This window comes from Sphaeramia orbicularis, chromosome 3 (genome assembly GCF_902148855.1).
Source record: "Sphaeramia orbicularis chromosome 3, fSphaOr1.1, whole genome shotgun sequence".
Classification (NCBI taxonomy): Eukaryota; Metazoa; Chordata; class Actinopteri; order Kurtiformes; family Apogonidae; genus Sphaeramia; species Sphaeramia orbicularis.
The window spans coordinates 43,561,285-43,583,827 of NC_043959.1; the positions used below are offsets into that span (position 1 = coordinate 43,561,285).

General features: G+C 35.8%; 3 protein-coding genes across 4 annotated transcripts in view; 1 reads left to right on the forward strand and 2 right to left on the reverse strand.

Moving 5' to 3' along the window:
* The window catches only part of tspan15 (tetraspanin 15), a 43,467-nt gene extending 41,453 nt beyond the window's left edge, over window positions 1-2,014 (reverse strand). The window contains exon 1 of one of the 2 annotated variants that reach the window (XM_030159832.1): window positions 1,877-2,014. In XM_030159832.1, coding sequence (XP_030015692.1) covers window positions 1,877-1,927 — 51 coding nt within the window. In that variant the 5' untranslated portion in view covers window positions 1,928-2,014. Of the gene's footprint in view, window positions 1-1,872 lie in introns of both variants that reach the window. The other variant, XM_030159827.1, reaches the window with a different exon arrangement.
* A 5,361-nt stretch (window positions 2,015-7,375) lies between these two features.
* On the forward strand, window positions 7,376-18,955 carry tacr2 (tachykinin receptor 2). Its single transcript, XM_030162933.1, is given in 9 exon segments — window positions 7,376-7,600; window positions 8,259-8,410; window positions 8,929-9,224; window positions 13,338-13,366; window positions 13,369-13,531; window positions 15,104-15,254; window positions 15,413-15,532; window positions 15,615-15,691; window positions 17,851-18,955. Coding segments are annotated over 8 exon segments (1,275 nt in total). The 5' UTR covers window positions 7,376-7,600; window positions 8,259-8,275; the 3' UTR covers window positions 18,155-18,955.
* A 750-nt stretch (window positions 18,956-19,705) lies between these two features.
* Window positions 19,706-22,543, reverse strand: part of hk1 (hexokinase 1) — a 29,991-nt gene continuing 27,153 nt past the window's right edge. The window contains exon 21 of the mRNA XM_030162910.1: window positions 19,706-21,406. Coding sequence (XP_030018770.1) covers window positions 21,259-21,406 — 148 coding nt within the window. The 3' untranslated portion in view covers window positions 19,706-21,258. The remainder of the gene's footprint in view (window positions 21,407-22,543) is intronic.

Consider the following 22,543-nt stretch of genomic DNA (forward strand, 5'->3'; position numbering starts at 1 on the left):
TTATAGTGTACTCAGAGAAATGTCGGAAGTCTTGACCTTATCTGTGCAAATGACGTGATGTAACTAGTTATAGACATAACAAATTAAGCAGAAATTAAAACGGGTTGTAGAAATCCACTCGATTTTTGCCAGAATTAATATAACGATAGCTTTGCAGCACCTGGAGGGTTCAAATTCAAACTTTTTGAACTATTAGGGTCCAAATACACAAATAAATGTACTAAAGACTAATAAAGTAGGTTTAGATAAATATGACTCCTTTAACAGCCGCAATATACAAAAAACAAAGTGCAGAAAAGACAGACAAACATTCAGGAGTGAACAGGAAATAGAAAAGAGAATCTTCTATTTATATTACTCATTTTGTACATATATACATATTAACATATTTACAAAATATTTTGCACAATAGCATAGAATACAAATTGTACTTCAAATAGAATGAGACTTAAGTACAAACTTCCAATAGTATATTTTCCAGTTATGATCTGATGTAATACAATACTCAATTTCTATTACATTCAAATAGGTCCAATGGCCAGAAATATTATTAAAAATCACTTTACTTCATTTTGCCACACAGAAAAGATATTTTTATTTGCCATAGAGCAGGGATGTCAAACTCATGTTAGTTCAGGGGCCACATAAAGCCCAAGATGACCTTAAGTGGGCTGGATCATTAAAATAATAACATAATAATACATAAATGATATCAATTCCAAAATTTGTATGTCTAATTTCTATGCTTGAGAGTGAAAAAAGTAAGATTATATTATCAAAATTTCTACATCTACAAAAAAAAATATGGAAAAACATAAACCATGACCAAAATGAAATTTATTAAGAAAAAAAGTGCAGTTTTAACAATTTATGCCATTATTTGGCCTCAGCTTCTCATTTTTACATCTTCATTACAATGTACAGATCACAGTGGATCTATAAATTCACAAAACATTTAATAACAGACAAAATATAGGTAAAATTACTCTGAAATCTCTTAAGACGTTTCAGGTTGTTCATATTTGTTCAGGTTTTTCACATTTTTTGTAAAAGGCTAGTCTGTAAATGTTAACATTTTTGTGCAATTTTACTTTTTTACACTAAAACAAAGAGAAAAATATGTGGTTTTCGTTATTTATACTTTATTATGATTGTATTTTACTGGTCTGACCCACTTTAGATGGAATTAAACTAAATTTATTTTGACATCCTTGACTGTTAAAGGATGTTAATTCATCCCACAGGCCGGATTGGACCCTTCGGCGGCCGGTTTTGGCCCCCGGGCCGCATGTTTGACACCACTGCCATAGAGTCTACGTGTAGTTAAACAGCTCATCCGTGTAGGTCAAAGTGAAGCTTTCCTCTTATGTTCCTTATCTTCCAGTAAACATGTCATGGGCTGATCCACACATGACTAGTGTTGAGTCTATCTGACCACAGCCGGACACAACACCGCATGATCAGCCAGTTTTTGGACTATGTCTGCTGCTCTGCTGTTCCCCTTTCTGTTTCTCCTTATCTGTTTGTTTTTTTTTTTTCTTTCTTTCTTATCTGCCAGTGTTTACTGAGTTGTAATCCGACAGGTAGGGTAAAGGTACACAGAGGAGGGTGTGGCCGCCTCGTAGTGGTAGTACAACAGGTAACTTCAACACCTGTCGCTTCAAAGCTGTAAAGCATTGGACAAGTGACGGCAAACTTGAGAAACATGAAGCTCTGTATGTCAACATTTATCCTGTTATTGCTGTTGTAGTACAAAGTTAGCATGATGCTGCCCAGCTGAAAAAACAAACACACCCAGCTCGTGCTCCTGCTCCCCCCGCCGGGAGAAGAGCAAACAAAGAGCGGACAAAGATAAACCAGGACTTAACTCACCCACCACACGATGGCATAGAAAAACAGGATGAATTTGAGGAAAACATAAGAGCATTTGTGGCAGTAGCGGATGTCGTCCTTGCTGGACATGGTGTCAGACTGAAGACAAGTCCCTCCGCGAGCTGCAGACACCGCTCCTCACTTCCGCGTTGTCACCGTCGCCACACCTGGAAGCGCGCGGACAGGGATGGATGAGGCTGGAGTAAACAGGAAGTACACAAAACATGTACCCGGCCACGTGTGTTTTCATGAGCCTGTCCTTCAGTTTAGTTTGGTAACTGCTTTGTTTTTCCGCTCAACTTGATGGTTGGGAATCATTATCAGTCTACAATCAGCTACTTTAAGGATTATCAAAGGTAAAAGTCATGATTATTCTTGTTAGTATATTGCTATAAAAATGCAAGTATAAGATGAGATGAGATGAGATAAGACTTTATTGATCCCACCATCGGGAAACTTCACAGTTGACAGCAGCAACATACAACACACCTGTGCAAGAGAAAGACAGGCAGAAAAAAACACACCAGTGAGAATGAAATATAAAGGAAAATGACAATTAGAATCAAACATTTGGAAAAATTTTAAATAGTATTGTTTACTTCTACTACACTATACATACATACTAGTATACATGTATATTTAAGCTTATACTCATATATGGTGTCTTATTTAACCCATAAAGCCCCAGAGCTACGGTAATTTTGTGGCAGTTCCCAAATTAATTTTTCTGTCCATTTCACTTTTCTTAATTGATTTATCACCATTTTTTATTTTATATTATTTGCAATTTTCACTGGGAGTCATGTATTTTCCTATATTTGATTTAGATGTCCATGAAAACTCAGAGTAAATTCAAAGGTTATTACATCAGACAGAAAACTGAAGAAAAAGTTACTTTTTCAGCAAAGTTACCGTTAACTGAACATAAAGACAAGTGTCTTCATCAACTGTCATTTATAAAACTCCATATGTTTTAGTGGTGAATCAATGTTGTAGAAGATGACAGTATTTCCATAGTAACTACAGAGCCTCTGAACGTCCAAATGGGCCATATGAAAAGATGACAAACTGTATTTTAGTCCAATTATTTACATGCATTGATAGGGTTAGTGGATCAACAGGTATTAAACAGTTGACATCAGTAGATGGTTTTGTTCACCAGTGGCTGTTTGGGTCTTTATTGGTTAATAAATTGAGTATTCACTTAATGCTGAATTAATTCATTACTCAGGAATATAGGACTATGGATCTGAAGTGTGAGTAAATAAGTTCTACATCTTCCCGCAAATAAAATACAAAACAAATAAAATGTATAGGCCAATGTACAATTATGTATTCATAGGTGTAAGTGTGCATATGATAGATTTTAACTTTATTTCTATATTAAAAAGATTCCCATGCATGTATGAGTGTAGATCCATGTATGCATTCATATATATATATATATATATATATATATATATATATATATATATACACACACACACACACACACATTTTTTTCTCTCTAATTTCACTTGTTAATATTGCCCATTTATAATGTTGTCTTTTTTCTATTTTTGCATGTTCAAAGTAAGTGATAAATCAACCAATCCATTGACCAATCAATCACTCAATCAATCTATCAATCAAGCCATTCTTCTTACTGTATAGGAACTAATTATCCCAGTTGCCTGACCCAGTCACTGTTTTGCTGTGTTGTATATGGTATATAACATATATGCCCCTGATGTGGCATTTTCTATATTCGATATAATATTATCATGTCTTCTGGATATATTTAAATATGTGTATTCATAAAATAACCATAATAAAATGTCTATGTAGTATGATAAGAGTATATATTATATACTGTAAACATACTGCTTTGGAATTGACATCATGTAGAAATTCAGTCTAAAAGACCATCAATATGACCTTTTTCATATTCTGTTCTTGCAGAATTCACTGTTTCTAGATTGCTTTTCAGCTTCATATTCTTCATTTATATGGGACTTGTTATTGAGAAAATTCATCTCGTGTTGTCATTCATTTAAATGAAGCTTTTTCCTTTATTGTATCAAAAAGAATATGTGTTATATTTGCACAATAAAAATAGAACACCCTAATGGCAAGACGTGTTTATGACAAAGGCTGATCTGCCATTTCTGTTGTGGCATATGTCAGTGTAAGACATGACTGCAATTTCTACAGTAATGTACAAACATAAACAAAACTGGTTTCACTTCATATGAACAGCACATTTATTGCATATATGGAAACTCAACGTATGTATCATATTATATATGTACATGTATTACACTTGTGTATGAGTCAGTAGAAATAAAGAGAAATATAATAAACAAGAGTTACAAAGACAGTGCTGCCTGTTTTATAGACAGTAATAAACAAATTCCAGCAGATTTCGATGAATTGCTTTGAATTCCATATTGTCAAGTGTACCACTACCGTCTAAACTACTATTTCTGCCCCCTAGTGGTGGTAAATTTAACTGCACTGCTGTGTTGCGTTATGACAGAGTGTAAAGAATGAATTCTGCAAATCACTTGTAGAATTATAAAATTATGAAGAATAAAACCTTTTCACAAATGGGGGGGGGCTCTATGTAAGTGTCTTTGCAGATGTTTTTTGTATCTTACTCAATCCAATCTGCTATCTTACTCAATCCAATCTGCTATTTGATGCGTCAGCTGAAACTGAATCACTAGTTTCATGCATTTAGAGCACATCCTCCTTACTTATCAGTCTTGCCTTGTCTTGTTTTCTGAGCACCAGTCCATGGGCTGATGAGATTTGTGCACAGCAAAACAAAACTGAATAGCTGAATCTGTCCAGTCTCACACATTTTTGTTAATCTAAATATTTGTATGTCTTCTTCCTTGAACAGGAACACATACAACTGACTACAGACAGTATGCACAAGGTGCCTATTAGAGTTCAGGTGCAGCCTTTGCAATGAAATCAGATACAACTGTTTTCAAATAATGAGACGCAATGTGAGGTGCAATCTGTTCTTAAGTCAGTCTTTTTTTGATTAGTTTCAGGCACTAAAACATCAGCACTTTTATTGTTTCAGTGAGGCTTCAGGCTTGGACCCACTCGAGAGAACACAGTCATTTACAGAAGTTACACCAGCTTGGTAGGAACTTTTCATTCCCCAGGCTGTGCCCTTCAGTTTGCCCTTCATGAGGTCCTGCTGGCCAATGAGAATTTGTGCTCATGTGAAAGTACACATATGCAGTGTGCACTGTACACACAAACCAGAGGGAAGACAGAGTGAGTTAAGCTTAAGTCAGCAGGCTCTAGCTCTATCTGCTTTTTTTCTGTGCAAACACATTCAGTACATTTACCCCTGGGAGAGAGGAAGAGTCACATACATCTATAGAATAAATGGATGGAGTATAAATCAACATGTGTGGCGTTTTAAAAGAAATAAAAAGTAAGACGAAAAAGAGCATATCACTGTGTCTGCTGATAACAGATGTTGCTTTGACAGACCACCTGTGGTTCCTTTATAAGACATTATCACTGTTATTACTTCAAGACAAAACACAAATCAAATTAGAGATGCAATCAAACCTAACCACAGGATGGAGCAGACATATACCCATTAAAAAGTTTACAGTGAGTGTCCTTAGTGTATGTTATATTATTAACACATAACCTACAGACCAAACATTCATATGGACTTATATACAGCCACATGTTTTACACTATTTATGTTGACATTTCTCACTAGCAGCAGATAAACGATGACTCATACTCACACAATGACTCTCCATGGGACATTTAAGTGTTTTGTCTTGTCTTTGCTACCATTTACCCCAACTGACAGTTCAGACAGCAGCAGCAATGTGTGACTGCACTTTCCATATTAGTGTGTTTTAATAGCTGAAAACACAGAGAGGTACTTTGCAAGTGTCTCGGCCCTTGTGATTAACCCTGTTTTCAATCCTACATCACCATCTGCTCATCTCCCATATTCATTTATAAACCATCGTCTGTTGTATTGTATTTATAGAATGCGAACTGTTTATGACAAGTAAGTGTTCAGGGTGGATCATTACAACTAGTTGCGTAACAAGAGTCAATGAACTTTTATTCTTGTGTTAACGTAAGTAGTCCATTTGACATTTAGTGTAAAATTAACTCATAAAGACCCAAACATCCATCAACGACCAAAACCATCTACTGATCTAAAATGTTTAAAAACCTCTGAATCCATAATCCTATCAATCCATGTAAATAATTGGTGTAAAATGCAGTTTGTCATCTTTTCATGGTCATCAGATATGACCCATTTGGATGTTCAGAGGCTCCGTAGGGAACATGGAAACACCGTCATCTTCAACAACATTGATTCACCAATAAAACCTATGGAGTTGATGACAGTGGATGGACACACTTATGTTCAGCTGATGATATATTTTACTTAAAAAGTCACGTTTTCTTTAGTTTTCTCTGTTTTTAAAATAAATAATAACCCTAATAACCCTCAAATATAAAAATAATAATAATAAAATAATAACCCTCAACGTTAATCTGAGCTTTCATGAACATCTACATGATCAGTGAATTAAATGTAGGAAAATATCTGCTTTATATTTAAAAATGCAAAATACAGAACATAATATTACAATAAATGGTGTTAAATCAGTTAAAAAAGTAAAAAAAAAAAAAAAAAAAAAAAAAAAAAAAATAGGGGAAAATTAATTTGGGAACTGTTGCAAAAGCAGCACTGGATTTTTATGGGTTAAAAATGAAGGCAAACAACCATAGTTCTAATGTGAATTCCAATAAATAACATTTTAGTAAAGAAGTATAGACTTCTTATTGGTGTGTAATTGCAGTGCATTACATTCCTACATACATCATGAATCAAAAATGCATGACAAGTCGGTGTTCTCTCAATTCCCAGAAAACCTGAATAAATGATGTAAGAAAAACATTATGATGCATCTAAAGACAATTTCTCTGGGTACCACCACAGAAGTGCTTTAAATTTCAGTCAAGCAGGAAATTGATGCTGCAGAAATGAAAAGCAGCAGTAGAAATGCAGGATAATAGCCTTTCGGTTTTTTTTTTGTTTTTTTTTTTTGTTTTTTGTTGTTTTTTTGTTTTGTTTCTTTTCATTTTTCATCATTCTCCAGTCAAACCATTTCCACTCATCATCTTAATGTCTATGGCCTCAGTTTCATTCATTTCTTCTTCTTCATCATCATGTTCGTCTTCTTCTTTGGAGTCATGCACAATCCATTTGGCGCCTCTCTAGATTTATTCTTCATCTCCCATTTGTACATTTTCTCCATAGGTGTAAAATTAACCCCTATTTTCCTATGACAGCTGAATAGAGCGGATATTAAATCTGTTTTTTTTTTTTTTTTTTTTTTTTTTTTTTAATTCCTATCCATTTTATCTCCATATAGCTCCTGCTCCCTCTGCGCCTACAATTGGCGCAGCTCCACGCGCACAGTCGCGTGCCAGCCTACCCGTGCGTCTCCTCTCCCTGTCGGCAGCCTGAGGTAGTCTGCAGCAGTTAGGTTCACATTTCATGAGGCACAGAGGAAGAGTGTGTGTCCGTATGGGGGAGAGGGAGTGTGGGGGTGTCTCCAGATGTTGATGGATGAACCCGGCTGCTCTTTACGCAATGTGGATGTAATTTCCAAACACAAATAACGATGGACTAAACAAATTGATGCTGAAACGGTCAACTTCACAACGAAAAGAGGTAAGACTCTTGAAACTCAAACATTCTGACAAAGATTCTTGCTTTTTTTTTTTTTTTTTTTTTTTCATCTTTTCTTCTTCTTGCCTGGTGTCGTCTCGATTGCTCCTTTGCGCGTCCCGCAGCCAAATGGTTTATTACTGTGTCTTTTTAAGAAATATATGTGAGAAAGTATGTACCAAAAAGAGGATAAAAGTGACTTAAGAGGTGATTCTATGTTTGGGTCACATATTCACTTTTAATTCTTTAAAATTAAATCTTGACTCCAGAAGTGCTGCAAATGTGCGCACATTTTATATGTTCTTTTCTACATTGGTTTATTAAAATTGTTAAATAAACAAGATTATGCTATCAGTGGATTGCGGAACCTGTAGAGCAAAAATAGTGATATGGTGCGTGATTATTAACTTTGTATAATCTGCAAACGCAAATAGCCAAATACCTTTACAATGAAATTAGTTTAAGCCTCAAACTTCAGATTGAGAATACTTTTCAACTGTTATTATTAAAAAAAAAAAAAATACGTGCATACATGTTTCCATTTGCTTTAATTATGTGTACTATTTTTCCGTTCTAAACAGATGGTTCATCTGCTTATGCTTATTATAGTTCATTACGCATGACGCAAATATGGTTACACAGTAAAGTTTTTCATCAACAGGTAATCACAAAAACGTAATGGAGGCAGAAAGTCTTATTCAACACATTGATCGAGACGTGGAGGCCACCTCACTGCCGTTCTCAGTGACCGCTGACTGGTTGGATGACGGCAACGAGACGACGGTGAATCAGTTCCAGCAGCCCGACTGGCAGGTGGGAGGAGGAAGGATGAACCAGGAGATGAATGGAAATGCAACAGGCTGATGTCAAGTATAGCACCTTATGAAAGGGGGAGGTGAGGGGGGGTTCCACCCAGCACAGTCTGCAGGAGGCATGTAGAGAGCATCTGAAGAAACAAGGAGAAGACTAGTGGAGTAACTACAGCAACACAGTTCAGGATGAAAAATCTGTTTTTGGAAAATATACCTCTGGATAAATAAAAAAAAAAGATGGGACTCAAGAGGAAATCTGTGACATTAGGGTTAATGTTTGCTGTGTGTTTGAATGGAAGGAACTGTAAGAATGTCTTTACAAAAATGTGAAAAAATATGTACATGTTTAGAAAAGATATAAAATTCACCAATGAAACATCTTCTCCTCTCCTCCTCCTCCTCTCCTCTCCTCTCCTCTCCTCTCCTCTCCTCTCCTCTCCTCTCCTCTCCTCTCCTCTCCTCTCCTCTCCTCTCCTCTCCTCTCCTCTCCTCCTCCTCCTCCTCTTCCTCCCCTCTCAGGTGGCTCTCTGGGCTATTGCCTACTCTTTGATCATTCTAGTGTCCGTCACTGGAAACGTCACCGTCATATGGATTATTCTGGCTCACAGACGTATGAGAACGGTCACCAACTACTTCATTGTCAACCTGGCCTTCTCTGACGTTTCCATGGCAACCTTCAACACCCTTTTCAACTTTGTGTATGCCCTTCACAATGACTGGTACTTTGGCCTGGGCTACTGCAGATTCCAGAACTTCTTCCCCATCACTGCCATGTTTTCATCCATATACTCCATGGCGGCCATTGCAGTGGACAGGTAAGCAAAACCAAACCCTGCAGCAGACTCTTCTCCACTGTGATCAAGTGTTTACCACCTTTCAGCATCATTACAGCACAGGTCATGCTTTTACCACAAGAGCAAAAAACAAACAAAAAAGTTATTAGCTGCTAATTGTACTATCATTTAACAGCTAACAGCAGCTCCATGTTTTAATACCCTGCTCAGGAGCAACATTATCCAAACAGCCAGGTTGATAAGGTTAATAGGGATGGATGATCTTTTACTGGAATGGTCAACTCAGCAGTTCAGAAAGTGTGAGTGCATAAGTGCTGTAAATTGCACTCAGCAGCTCTGCTGATGTGTGAGTGGCTTTCATAACTACACTATGTTGACATTAATTGATGCTGCTATTTGATCCTATTTGTGTTTTGATTGTTATATATTACTCTACCTGTTGGTTTGTTGCAGTAAATAATACACACATTTTTGCATTTCACCAACAGAAGCTATGTACAGGGTGGGGAAGCAAAATTTACAATGAACATTTAGTTGTTTTTTCTCAGAAGGCACTATGTCAGTTGTTTTGAAACCAAACATATATTGATGTCATAATCATACCTAACACTATTATCCATACCTTTTCAGAAACTTTTGCCCATATGAGTAATCAGGAAAGCAAACGTCAAAGAGTGTGTGATTTGCTGAATGCACTCGTCACACCAAAGGAGATTTCAAAAATAGTTGGAGTGTCCATAAAGACTGTTTATAATGGAAAGAAGAGAATGACTATGAGCAAAACTATTACGAGAAAGTCTGGAAGATACTATTAAAGAAGAATGGGAGAAGTTGTCACCCCAATATTTGAGGAACACTTGCGCAAGTTTCAGGAAGTGTGTGAAGGCAGTTATTGAGAAAGAAGGAGGACACATAGAATAAAAACATTTTCTATGATGTAAATTTTCTTGTGGCAAATAAATTCTCATGACTTTCAATAAACTAACTGGTCATACACAGTCTTTCAATCCCTGCCTCAAAATATTGTAAATTTTGCTTCCCCACCCTGTATATTTTAATGTGCGAATTATTTCAGTCAATTGTGGTTGATCTGCAACATCTACAACAATGAATGATGCCTCATTTTAGGTTTTTAATTGTTGTACAGTATTGTGGAAAAGTCTAGAACCACCTTTAGTTTCACTGTTTTCGCAGAGTTGAAATGAGCTTTATCTACTGGAATTATCTACACAACTTGGAACGACACATAAAAAAATGAACTAAAGGTTAATGTCAGTATTTAGTTTGACCCCTGACCCCATGACATGATGATAAATCTCATATTGTCTGTTAGCTGTTTTTTCCATGAAACTTTTGTTTTTACTGCTGCATATTTTTCCCCATATATCCGGATTGTATCTTAATACAGAAAGTGAGAAATGCATATTTGTGGACATTATAACTTTACTAAACCAGTGAACCTAATGCTAGCCAAAGGCTTTTGCACACTAATGCAGCGTTTGTTTATTAGTGCAGAATTATTTGGAAGATTTATTTTGCTCTTCAATGATACAAACTAGATGATATTTTTCATTTGCAGGGTTGCAGTGAGACTTTTTTGTTAGTAAGTTGTTTATCCCTTGTACATTTATTATTAGTTGCAGCAGAGGATCACTGCATACAGAGGAAAATGTTGTATGAAGGAGATGTGGGTCAACAAGCAGCAGAGATACAGATGTCATTAATGCCTACTGGAGCATGAATGGCCAGTCTGTTCTTGGTCTAAAACTGTCCTTGGCATATGATATATACACTGGACCCACTACTACATCTGTAAATTTGAATCAAGTCCACTACTGCAACACTGCAAAAAATGTATTTCTGTAATACTTATGCTTAGTCAAGTGAAGTTTGAGGGCTTTTGCTGTAGGGTTACCTGCATTGCTTTTGCTTTAATTTTGTTGGACTGCAAAGGGATGTTGTAATAAAACAGATGGATGGATTAAATGGATGGATTAAATGGATTAAATGTATGCATTACATTGTTCCATTACTGCATTTAAATAAAGTATTACTCATGAATAGTACATATGTGCCTCTGGTGACATGGAGCAGTGAGATAAATGTTCCATATGCCAGAGGAGCAGCCCAGAGGTAAAATCTGATCATATCTTAATCATGTCAGTGTCATTAGTTTCCAATTTGTGGAGTCATTGGTGTATAACATTTGATTCATGCTTTGCTTTGGTGCCAACGTTCAGCAGTAGCAGTGACCGCAGTGAAAATGATAAATCCAACATTAAACAGTTTAACTGTGAAATAGAATATACCTTCATAAAATGCCAAATTACGTATAACCCTCATTACTTCCGCATTTCAGTCCAACATAAAAGTGAACTTTGAGAAAAACATTGAGAACTGGGACTCAAAGCATTTTCATCCTATAATACACTCAAGTCAGTGAGTCATAGTGAAGTAATTTGGTTGTAATGAAGGTGACGAGGCTGAGTAATATCTTTAGGTAACTGTGGTATTGATGGGTTGCCATGGCTTCTATGATCACCAATATTTCACAGTAATATTCTTTAATTATCTGTCTCATGGATTTTGAAATCAGTTTTCCACATGTTAAGAAAGTAGGGGAGCAGCATGTTTACCTTCCATTAAAATATATATTTTACTATGGTCTACAGAGATACCATTATCCATGACCAAGCAACTACAGTTTGATTATTCGAAATTTTAAATATCTATAAAAACATCAATTTTGTTCCAGTTTACTTTAAAGAAGATTTTTTTTTTTTCCTGTGTGTTTTGATTCCTCTTTAGGCATGAAAAAAAGTATGAAACACTTTTATGAACCTATCTTTCATGGAGTTACAAAAACTATCCACTCAGCTGGACACAATGCATTTAATTTTAGAAGCAAAGAAACATGTATTTACTGAAATACTGCATGAAAACTATGAAATAAAAATTTGTTTAATGCTACTAATCTGATGTTTTCTCACATTTTAACATACCTGCATGGAGATAGTATGCAAAAAAAACCCAAAACAAAACAACTTTTTGTTTAAAAAATACAAAACAGTTAATTACATTCTAATAACAATTAGCAATTTTTAAAACTCAAACATGTTACTGCAGATCAGGTTTATCTAGAACAGCAAATTTACAGTAATGGGATGAATTACAGTGTATGGGATGATGCATAAGTGTCCACTGTGTCGGCTGATACGGAAATAAAACAACAAAATCCATAAATATGCAAGAGAACGGCTGTAGAATAACTGTCCACTGTAGTGACCACTATGCATGAAAGGATTAAACCTGGAACATACAGTATATAGAGGAAAATGATATGCTGATATCACCACACACATAGACATGATGACATCAGCTGGATCGATGCCAAAATAAGCTACAATACGTGCAAGGGGCGGGGTTTGTTGTGTCTGGTACCACTTGCTCATTGTTTCTTTCTTCAAAGTCAGTTCACTTTGCAACAAGTATTGCCCTGAAAGCATAAAATCATTATGCAGACACATAAGATGGTTAGGATATTATGAATCCCACTCTTTGGATAGAACATTAACACCCAGAAGTAGCATTCATTTTACATTGTGTAGAAGATGGTGAGAAAATAATCAAAAGGAGACAAGCAAACATAGAGATATGGTGAATTAATCAAGACCAAAGCTTTTCATATGTAATGAAGTGCTTGCCTTCACTTTCATGATGGACAGCTTTCATTGTGAATAACACTATGTACACATCTTTACCTGTCTGTAGAGTGGATGCATTTCAAGCCACAATCCAGTATTTTTGATTAAATGATATTAAAATGATGAAGTTGTGAACACTAAAAATGTAGAGAGGGATGATAGAAAGAAAGCAGAAACAGAGCAAACAATTCAGGAATATTATAATATGAGATTGTACATTAAACCTTGATCCTGTGACTGCTCAAATATTGTCTGAGGTACATAAATTAATGTTGAAGGGAAAAGCAACTCCCTCATAAATGACAGTAATAATAGGAGAGGATTTTTGGTATTAGTTTGATAGATGCATATGTAAGATTTGTATCATGAAAAGATGAATAGATTTCTTCTACAGCAACAAATGACTGAAGGAACTTTCATCTTCTTTCAGGTACATGGCTATCATCCACCCGCTGAAACCCGCCTTTCCTCCACCTCCACCAAGGTTGTGATTGGTCTGATTTGGATCGTAGCTGTGTTGCTGGCGTTTCCTCAGTGCTACTACAGTGTGACAAGATTTTATTACCCAAGAACCGTGTGCATGGTTGACTGGCCAGATGATTATGGAGGAACACACCAACTGAGGTGAAAGACTCACACACACACACACACACACACACACACACACACACACACACACACACACACACACGACACATGTTTTCTGGCAAATTCTGCCCATATTTTTGGGTAATTTCTTTGAGGGCATGTTGTAAATCTTCCAAAAAAGTAATGAACTAATAATGACATACTACTGGTACAACTATGAACATGACTAAACATGACTTCATTAATGCTGACCTTACATTACTGATGTTATTTAGGCCCTGATTTTATATATACTTGGGTGTAAAATACAAAAAAAAAAAACCTAACAACTGACATGTTGAGGCAAATCTTCAAAATTAAAATCAGTCTGCTTACCTCTAATGTTTTCTTCAGTTGGAAGGTTGTGCAGATTAGAGTCGCGGCATGTAAGCAACTAAATATTTTCAACACAAAAACACAGTCAAGATCTGTTTTTGGACATTTCACTGTTTCTTAGACAAAAATGTTTTGTGTTTTTCATTTATAACTGCTTATTGAACTATTGAGACATTATTGTAGACAAATCTAATTCTACATGATATATGATATGGAACATGGGATGAACTTCATGTGTTTTTCTTCAAATCACTTTTAACCCACAAAGACCCAAACAGCTACTGGTGACCAAAACCATCTACTGATCTAAAATGTTTAATACCTGTTGATCCACTAATCCTATCAATACATGTAAATGATTGGTATAAAATGCAGTTTGTCATCTTTTCATGGTCATCAGATATGACTCAGAGGCTCTGTAGTTACTGTGGAAGCACCATCATCTACTCCAACATGGATTCACCAGTAAAACCCTTGGAGTTGGATCAATGACAATGGATGAACACACTTGGTTTATGTTCAGTTATTGATATATTTTGCTGAAAAAGTCACTTTGTCTTCAGTTTTCTCTGTTTCTGATATCATAATCCTCAACTATATTCTGAGCGTTATGAATGTAACCCTGAAATATTGCTTGTCTCACCAGGGCTGTGGGTAATGCGGGTTACAGTGGTATTCTGATGTTGATATGTTTTGTTGTCTTCCGTGCTAATAAACGGCACCAAACGGCAGGACAGTTTCAGCATGCTTTATTATCAGCAGCTCAGCATAACATCCTCTGCTCGCGCTCCATCACGGACTTAACTCTCGTGTCACGCCAAAACGGGTCGTACTACAACCAATAGGCAGGAACCAAAATATTAAGAAAAGGCAAGAAGAAACATAATAAAAGAATGTATAATATAAATTGAGTAAATAATTAATGACATAATATGTAAATTACAACATAAACAAATTTCAAAATAATAAGCAAAAATTAATGATTTGGAAATAAAATAATATTCAAATTAAATGTTACATGAACATCAACATGATCAGTGAGCTAAATATAGAAAAATACATGATTTTTACAGTAAAAACACAAAATACAGAGGATTATAATATAAGAAAGGGTGATAAATCACCTAAGAAAAGTTAATTATAGAGAAAATAATAATAATTTGGAACTGCCACATAAGTAGCACTGGGTCTTTATGGGTTAAGTAACTACTTTTGTCCTTTTTATTCTTGCAGTTACCAGTTTGCTGTGATATTGCTGATCTACTTGCTCCCTCTGCTGGTGATGCTGGTGACCTACAGTTTGATTGGCCGCACACTGTGGGGTGGGCACATCCCTGGAGAGGCGTCAGACCACTACCACAGCCAGATAACGGCCAAGAGAAAGGTTGAAAGCTTCTGTTGTACTACTCTCATTATTCTAATGAACCCTTGAACTAAGTCTCATTCCCTTCAGATAATCTGCTTGGGGCAGAAATAACAAAAAATAGGAAATAAATTCATCTCCCTTTATGATTTTTTTTTTTTTTTTTTTTTTTTTAATAGGTGGTTAAGATGATGGTCGTTGTCGTGGCAACCTTTGCTTTGTGCTGGTTACCATACCACATCTACTTCATCCTTGGAACTTTCAACACAGACATTTATAAGCAGCAGTACATTCAACAGGTAACAGATGACCTTCTATATGTGAAGGACTGTTTGGTTCAACGTTTCACTAAAGGATGGCTCTTGTTCTTCATTTTCTCAGGTGTATCTGGCTATATTCTGGTTGGCGATGAGTTCGACCATGTATAATCCGATCATTTATTGCTGTCTCAATCAAAGGTAAAAAAAAAAAAAAAAAAAAAGTTCATTTATATACATTGTGTGGGAAAACATTATATCAAGGTTCATGTATTCACCATTAACTAGTTGCTTATAAGTTTACATATTAGTAGCATAGTGGCTCTTTATCAGTGATAATGCCTGAATTACTGCTTAATGACAGTAAGCAGGAAGTTGTTGTACATTAAATATGAACCAATACATAGATACAGATGGACTTTATTGATCCCCAGGGGGAAATTCACTTTTTCATCAGCTCAAGAAAAACAAAGAAACTAAAAAAGAAAAAACAGAATTTACTCTCAGGGACCAAGAATCATTTTGGTGGTACCTGACCTGTACAACTTTATTTAGGTTTTCTGAAGTACTTGTATAACATCAGTCAGAATCAGAATTAGTGTCAAAGTGTGATGTTTTATGTATTTTTTTTACTTTGTAACTCAGACAAAACCTAGTTTTGTTTTTATTATCCATAAAATTTAATGGCTATGTTTTAGATTTCCAAATACATTAGTCTGCTCTGATTTGATATCTTTCTGAAGCAAATTAGGACCATTCATTGGTTCAGAGTAGGAAATTCGGATGACTCAGTGGTCCACAATGTTAAAGTCTAAGAACATTTATTATGGAGTCTCTATATGTCCCAGTAAGAACTGAAGAACTCCACTTTACTTATATGTGTAGATTAGTGGTTCAAAAATTATGAACATTTATGACATTTAAGCCAGAGATGATGATCTCGGTCTTAGATGGTTAAATGAATGAATCATCAGTCTATCAGCCTAAGGTGTGTAGGCTCTGATGGCCGTGGAGATGAAGGATCCTCCATAGAGCTCAGTCCAAAAAGTGGTTCTGTCAGAATGGGATGAAGAGGATGATCTGGATTTTCTAAGATGTCCCCTGTTTTACTCTGTGTTCAACTCTTCACCACAGTCCCTAATGAGTCCAGCTTCTCTCCAAAAAGAGAACCAGCTTTATTTTAACAGATTTAACCCATAAAGACCCAAACAGCCACTGGTGACCAAAATTATTCACTCATATAAAATGGTCCAAAAAAATAATAAATAAATAATAATAAATTTTAAAAAAAAAAAAAGGTCAATACCTGTTGATCTACTTATCCTATCAATACATGAAAATGTAAAATACAGTTTGTCATCTTTTCCATGGTCATCAGATATGACCCATTTGGACGTTCAGAGGCTCTGTAGTTACCGTGGAAACACCGTCAACTTCTACAACATTGATTCACCAGTAAACCCCATGGCGTTGGATCAATAAAAATGCATACAGCCTCTTATTTTGTATTCAATTAACAATATATTTTGCAGAAAAAATCATGTTTTTCTTCAGTTTTGTCTGATTTGGATATAATAGCTGTCAACTTTAATCTAAGCTTTAATAAACATCTACATAATCAGTGCATTCAATATAGGGAAATACCTGATTTTCATCTATAAATGCAAAATACAGAGCATCATATTAGAGTAAATGGTGATAAATCACTTATGAAAGGTTAAAAATACAGAAAGATTCATTCGGGAACTGCCACCAAAACAGCATTGGGTCTTTATGGTTTAAAACAATTTATTCACATAATATCAATAAGCATTAATTAGGTGGTTACTGTTAGTTAATGCAACTGCTTAAAGCTGCACTGCTTGATATGTTTGATGTCACTTGGTAAAAATCCCACAATTACCTTATTGTAATTCAAGTAGTCTGAGAAAACAAAAAAAACTAATGGATCTACTCTTATTTTGCCTGTATTTTTTAAACTGTAGAAAATCTACCCCATGATGCCGGTTTCTAGCTAATCACAGGCATTATCAGACAGGTAGGGGGTTAAACACATGATTGACAGCTGTAATTGCAGATTATAAATCACATTGTTAGACACAGAGATGTGACTCAACCGCTCTATTCCATCATGTAACAAAGAAGTAACTTCACCTTTCCATAACTGCATGAAACTGCTTGAAATTCTGCCATTATCCCCCTGACTTCAGCTCCTGCAGCTTTAACGGTGAATACATGCACCTTATTATCACTTTGGAAAAAAAGCATCTGCCAAATGCATAAACATATTGTCAGGTTGAAACTACATAAATTCCTACAGGTTCAGTGTCAGTATCTGTCTGTGTCCTTCGTTTCTGCAGGTTTCGTGCTGGTTTCCGCCATGCGTTTGCTTGGTGTCCTTTCATTAAAGTGTCTGAGGAGGACAAGATGGAGCTGCAGCATACACACACCTTCAGAGTCACCATGACACGCAGCCACCGCAACAACAGCGCATACGCCCACAGCTCCATCAGAAATAGCAACAAGTCTGTGAGCACTGAGCCGTACACAGAGAAAGACGCTTGCATACAGTTTAAAAAACACACTCCGTCCTACAGCAAAGATAATACAGACATGGGCGATCAAAAACACACATCAGCCAAACTTATTGAACACACTCACTGACAACTGAAAGAAAGAAATACAAGAGAAAAGCCCACGACTACGAAGGACAGAGGAAAGTCTGCCAAATATCATCCAGACACCACGAAGAACTTGATCAAATCAGTTCACTGAAGTCGGGCCATTAACTATTTTTTTGTTGCTGAGATTTATGAATGAATGTGACAATGAAGCTGATGGATGTTTGTCTGTGCCTTTGTGGTGAAAATATATGGAACAAAGAAGTGACCTGCTGCACCTACCACACGACAACAGAGCTTATTTCTGTTTGTTTATAGAGTTTGCTGTTAGTGTTAAAGTCTGAAGATCAACCCATCCATCATTTTTTATTTTCCATTCTGACACATCGCAGTCTTGATCAATGACACTTTATTCTTCTTTGTGGAAAGCTGTGAATTGTGGATATTTTTGATATAAGTGTTGAGTTTTTAACTGTTACTGGTGTTCAATACAGGAGAATCGATGAACAGTCTACTGGCATCAGCATGAAGCCTTAATAATATGTATTTATTTTTCAGTGGGTGAGTTACTTCTTAAAGGGACAACCAACATCATTTCATTTTTTTAAAGTGTTAATTATGGTCATTCAGTGGATCCCATCTCTGTAGAAAAAATGATGTAGAGTCAGAATTCCAAGTCAAGGACAAAAAATGCTTCACTTCACATTTTCATTTGGTTTAAAGTGATCCAAAAAAAGTGAAATATTATCTTGGTCTCCTTGACTTAAAATATTGATCTTGAATTAAAATATCCCACTTTTTTTCAATTAGACTTTATGTTTCTACAGAAAATCTCATCACTGAAATGCAACTTTAAAAAAAGAAAATAAAAAGTTCTAATCACATGTAGAATTACCACCAAAACAAATAATGATATAATCAATGAATCAGTCATGTTTTTACTTCCACCAGGAGGTATTGTGATCGCTTTGCTTTGTGTGCGTGTGTGTTTGTTTGTTTGTTAGCAAGATAACTCAAAAAGTTATGGATGGATTTTCTTGAAATTTTCAGGAAATGTTGATACTGGCACAAGGAAGAAATGATTAAATTTAGGTGGTGATCGGGGGTGGGGGCATGGGGGCCTACTGAACTGCCTTGGCGGAGGTCTGCGCTCTCCAAGTGCTTTTCTTGTTTTTGTTTTGTTTTTTATACTGTCTATGACTTATATATTGTGGCTTCACTGTAATATTTTATGGTCAGTGTCAAAGTTAAAGTGCTGCTACTTAAAAAATATCAAATGTAAACTGTAAACTATTAAGTATAGTAATGTAAACCTGCTGATAATGTAAACCTGCTGTAAGAATGTAAATTAAGAACTTGTGATTATGTGACAGAGCAGCACATATGATGTTGTAAATATTGTACTCAAATACTGTCAAAACTGCATTTTAGAAAATGGTGAAAAGAACATGTTCTGATTTTATTGTGGTTAAATCACTTAGTGATGTGGTAAAACATTTGTTGCTAACACGAAACTTCATAGTCACGTGTGGCCTGAATAAAAGTGTTTAAAATATCAGTGTTTGCGCATGTTGTTGAAGAAATCACCACAACATCAGATTGACACAGGTTTTTATTTGTGACTGATTGATTGACAGTGTTGGGCAGATACAATTTGTGGAACAGAAGCAAAGAGATTAAAAGGTGTCTGTGCAAGTATGAGAGGGTGATGGGAGGCCTTTCACACTGAAAACCTCACAGTCTTTATCCTGGGAGGTCAACTAGGAATGAAAACTCAACTGTTGGGATTTTTTATTGGTATTAATTCAGGTTCCCCTGTCCCTACATGTGAGAACTTTAACTGTGGTTTACAAAAAAAATTACTTAAATCTGTTAAAACCTGGCATGAGGAGCACCTTTGGTTTGAACAAATTGTGTTATTACTGTCTCAGGAAAAAGGCTGAAAACTTCACTGAGCTTTTTCAAGAAGCATTAAAGAGGAAAAATAAACATTTAGTAATTGGCTTGAATTAGGCATATAGTAGTTCACTTACACCCTCTTGAAGCATATATTTTAGTACAGGATGAGGGTTGAGTTCAGCAGGAATCTTTAGTCTTTTTGCCAAACTGTTTAATGATGCCTTACTGTAATATTCATCTTGTAAACAGTTTGGCTGTCCTAATCACTGTTGTGCTAATTTGCTGTGACATTAACACAACAGCACTTCCATCAACATCCACAGCTGGGATCAGCACCAACAGGATTTCTACTTAGTAAAATAAGTGTTTCTGGACATATTTACAGTAGAATACAGAAGAGTAGGGGTGCTGATATTAATACAGCAAGCATATAACATGGTTTCCTGTTTCCTGCACATTTATGTATAATTTATATTTAAGTCCCTCTTTGCTGCTAATATTTTCTCTAACACCAGACAGACGATGGCTGAAGGGACTTTGACAATGGTTTTGTTCTCCTGTTGCAACAGTAACATTTTCCTTTCTCTCCAAATACAAAAATAAAATAAATAGCATCAATGTTTGTATAATATATTGTATCACATTTGGGTAAAGCAAAAATATTCCCTTTAATCTCATTGTACATTTATATATTCACCTCATAGCATTGTCTTACAGCAGACACACTCTGGTGACTTTGGTCTAAAACAGTGTTTCTGTTTCATCCCTGTGTCTCATGAACACATTGTAAGGATCAACATTTTCAAGTTGCATGGCATTTCCCTGTAAATGTTGTATTATTAGTCATAACAGACAGCAGTACCCACAAGAATCCTCCAGATGGTGACGTCAAACCACCTATGAAAGTGTTGAGAGGTTTCGCTGTACATTCACAAGCATAGACTGTGCGTGTTTTATCCGTTGCCCAAGTTTAACCTCAGAAATCACAAAACTGCAAAAACCTTTAAAGAATCATATTGTTACAATGATTAATCAAAACATTACCTAACTAAAGCCTCACTTTCTGTTATTCTACACAGCAGAGAAAGTGTGTTTCTGCTGTGACAGACTAAAGCAGCTACTGGAGTGTGAGACATTGACTGGACTGGTTGGATTTAGAAGGACAGGAGACACTGGGAGACAGCAGAGGGGACAAGGAGAACCCAGAGAAGTGGGGTTAGGGTACAGTGAGACGGGACTGGTGTGGTTTCATTTGCCGTTCAGCTCCTGTCTCAGCCGACAGCCCACAGCTGTGATGAGTGCAGCTCCTTTTCCACTGCCGTCCTCCGATAACAGGAAATTGACGTTACACTGAGGAGCCAGTTCATTTACTGTCTGGTGCATGATCCGGGAGAAGCTACAGACACACAAAATAAACACAATCATGTTATACAGTTGAATGATAGATGCTGAACAAAGCCTCCAGTTAGAAAAATATCCTGATAAACTGTCTTTAGGTGTAACAATAATGTGAATATTAAATCAGCAGGTTGACAGTAACAGCATTCCTATGTGTAAATAAAACAGGTTCCTAAAACTTTTTTACACCAAGGACAACATCATCATTATAAAAAAAAAAAAAAAAAAAAAAAAATCACAAACCACCTAACCAGCCAGCCAGCTTCCCACTCCCACCCTAACAAAAAACTTTTTAAACAGCCTATATTACAATATCATTATATTTTGTAAATTACAAATTAAGTCTGCAGTATATTACAAATGGTGCTAACAGCGCGATACTAACAGAATGTCTTTGCACCTTTTTGCTAACACTGGTCATCGTTTCTCCAGCTTTTCTCTTCAGTCACTGATCCATTGCCGTATTTCAGAACTGTTCAAGTCACTCTTTGTTTCGTTTCACTCTTTATTTCTGATTAGTTAGCTTTTCTACTTCATTTCCACCACAAGTCATGAGAGGTCTTTAATATGACAATAGACAACCTAGGTAACCCAACTGTATAGAGACGGTGATGCAAAATGTGGGTTTGCTTAGACAAATTCAATAAAAGTCTACTCTAAGATAAGATAAGATAAGATAAGATAAGATAAGATAAGATAAGATAAGATAAGATAAGATAAGATAAGATAAGATAAGATAAGATAAGATAAGATAAGATAAGATAAGATAAGCCTTTATTAGTCCCACCAAGGGAAATTTAGGCTTATTTAGGCTACATTTGATTTGCTTTTAATTTAGAAAAAAAATATTTGTACTTGTAACTTTGCTTTGGAAGTCAGATGAGGGTGATTTGAGAAACACTGATATAAATTAGATTTTTTATGACATCCTTTCACAGACCACTTGGGGGTGCTCACAGATCACTGGTAGTCCATGGACCACACTGAGTATCACCGTTCTAGTTCTATTAAAAATATCCATGAAATTTACTTGAAAACAAAAAACTTACATTCATTGTTAATCACTACAATAATTGAATGATGATACTTACTATTGAAAACCTGCATTTTCATTTGGCTTAATTGGCTTGTAAAT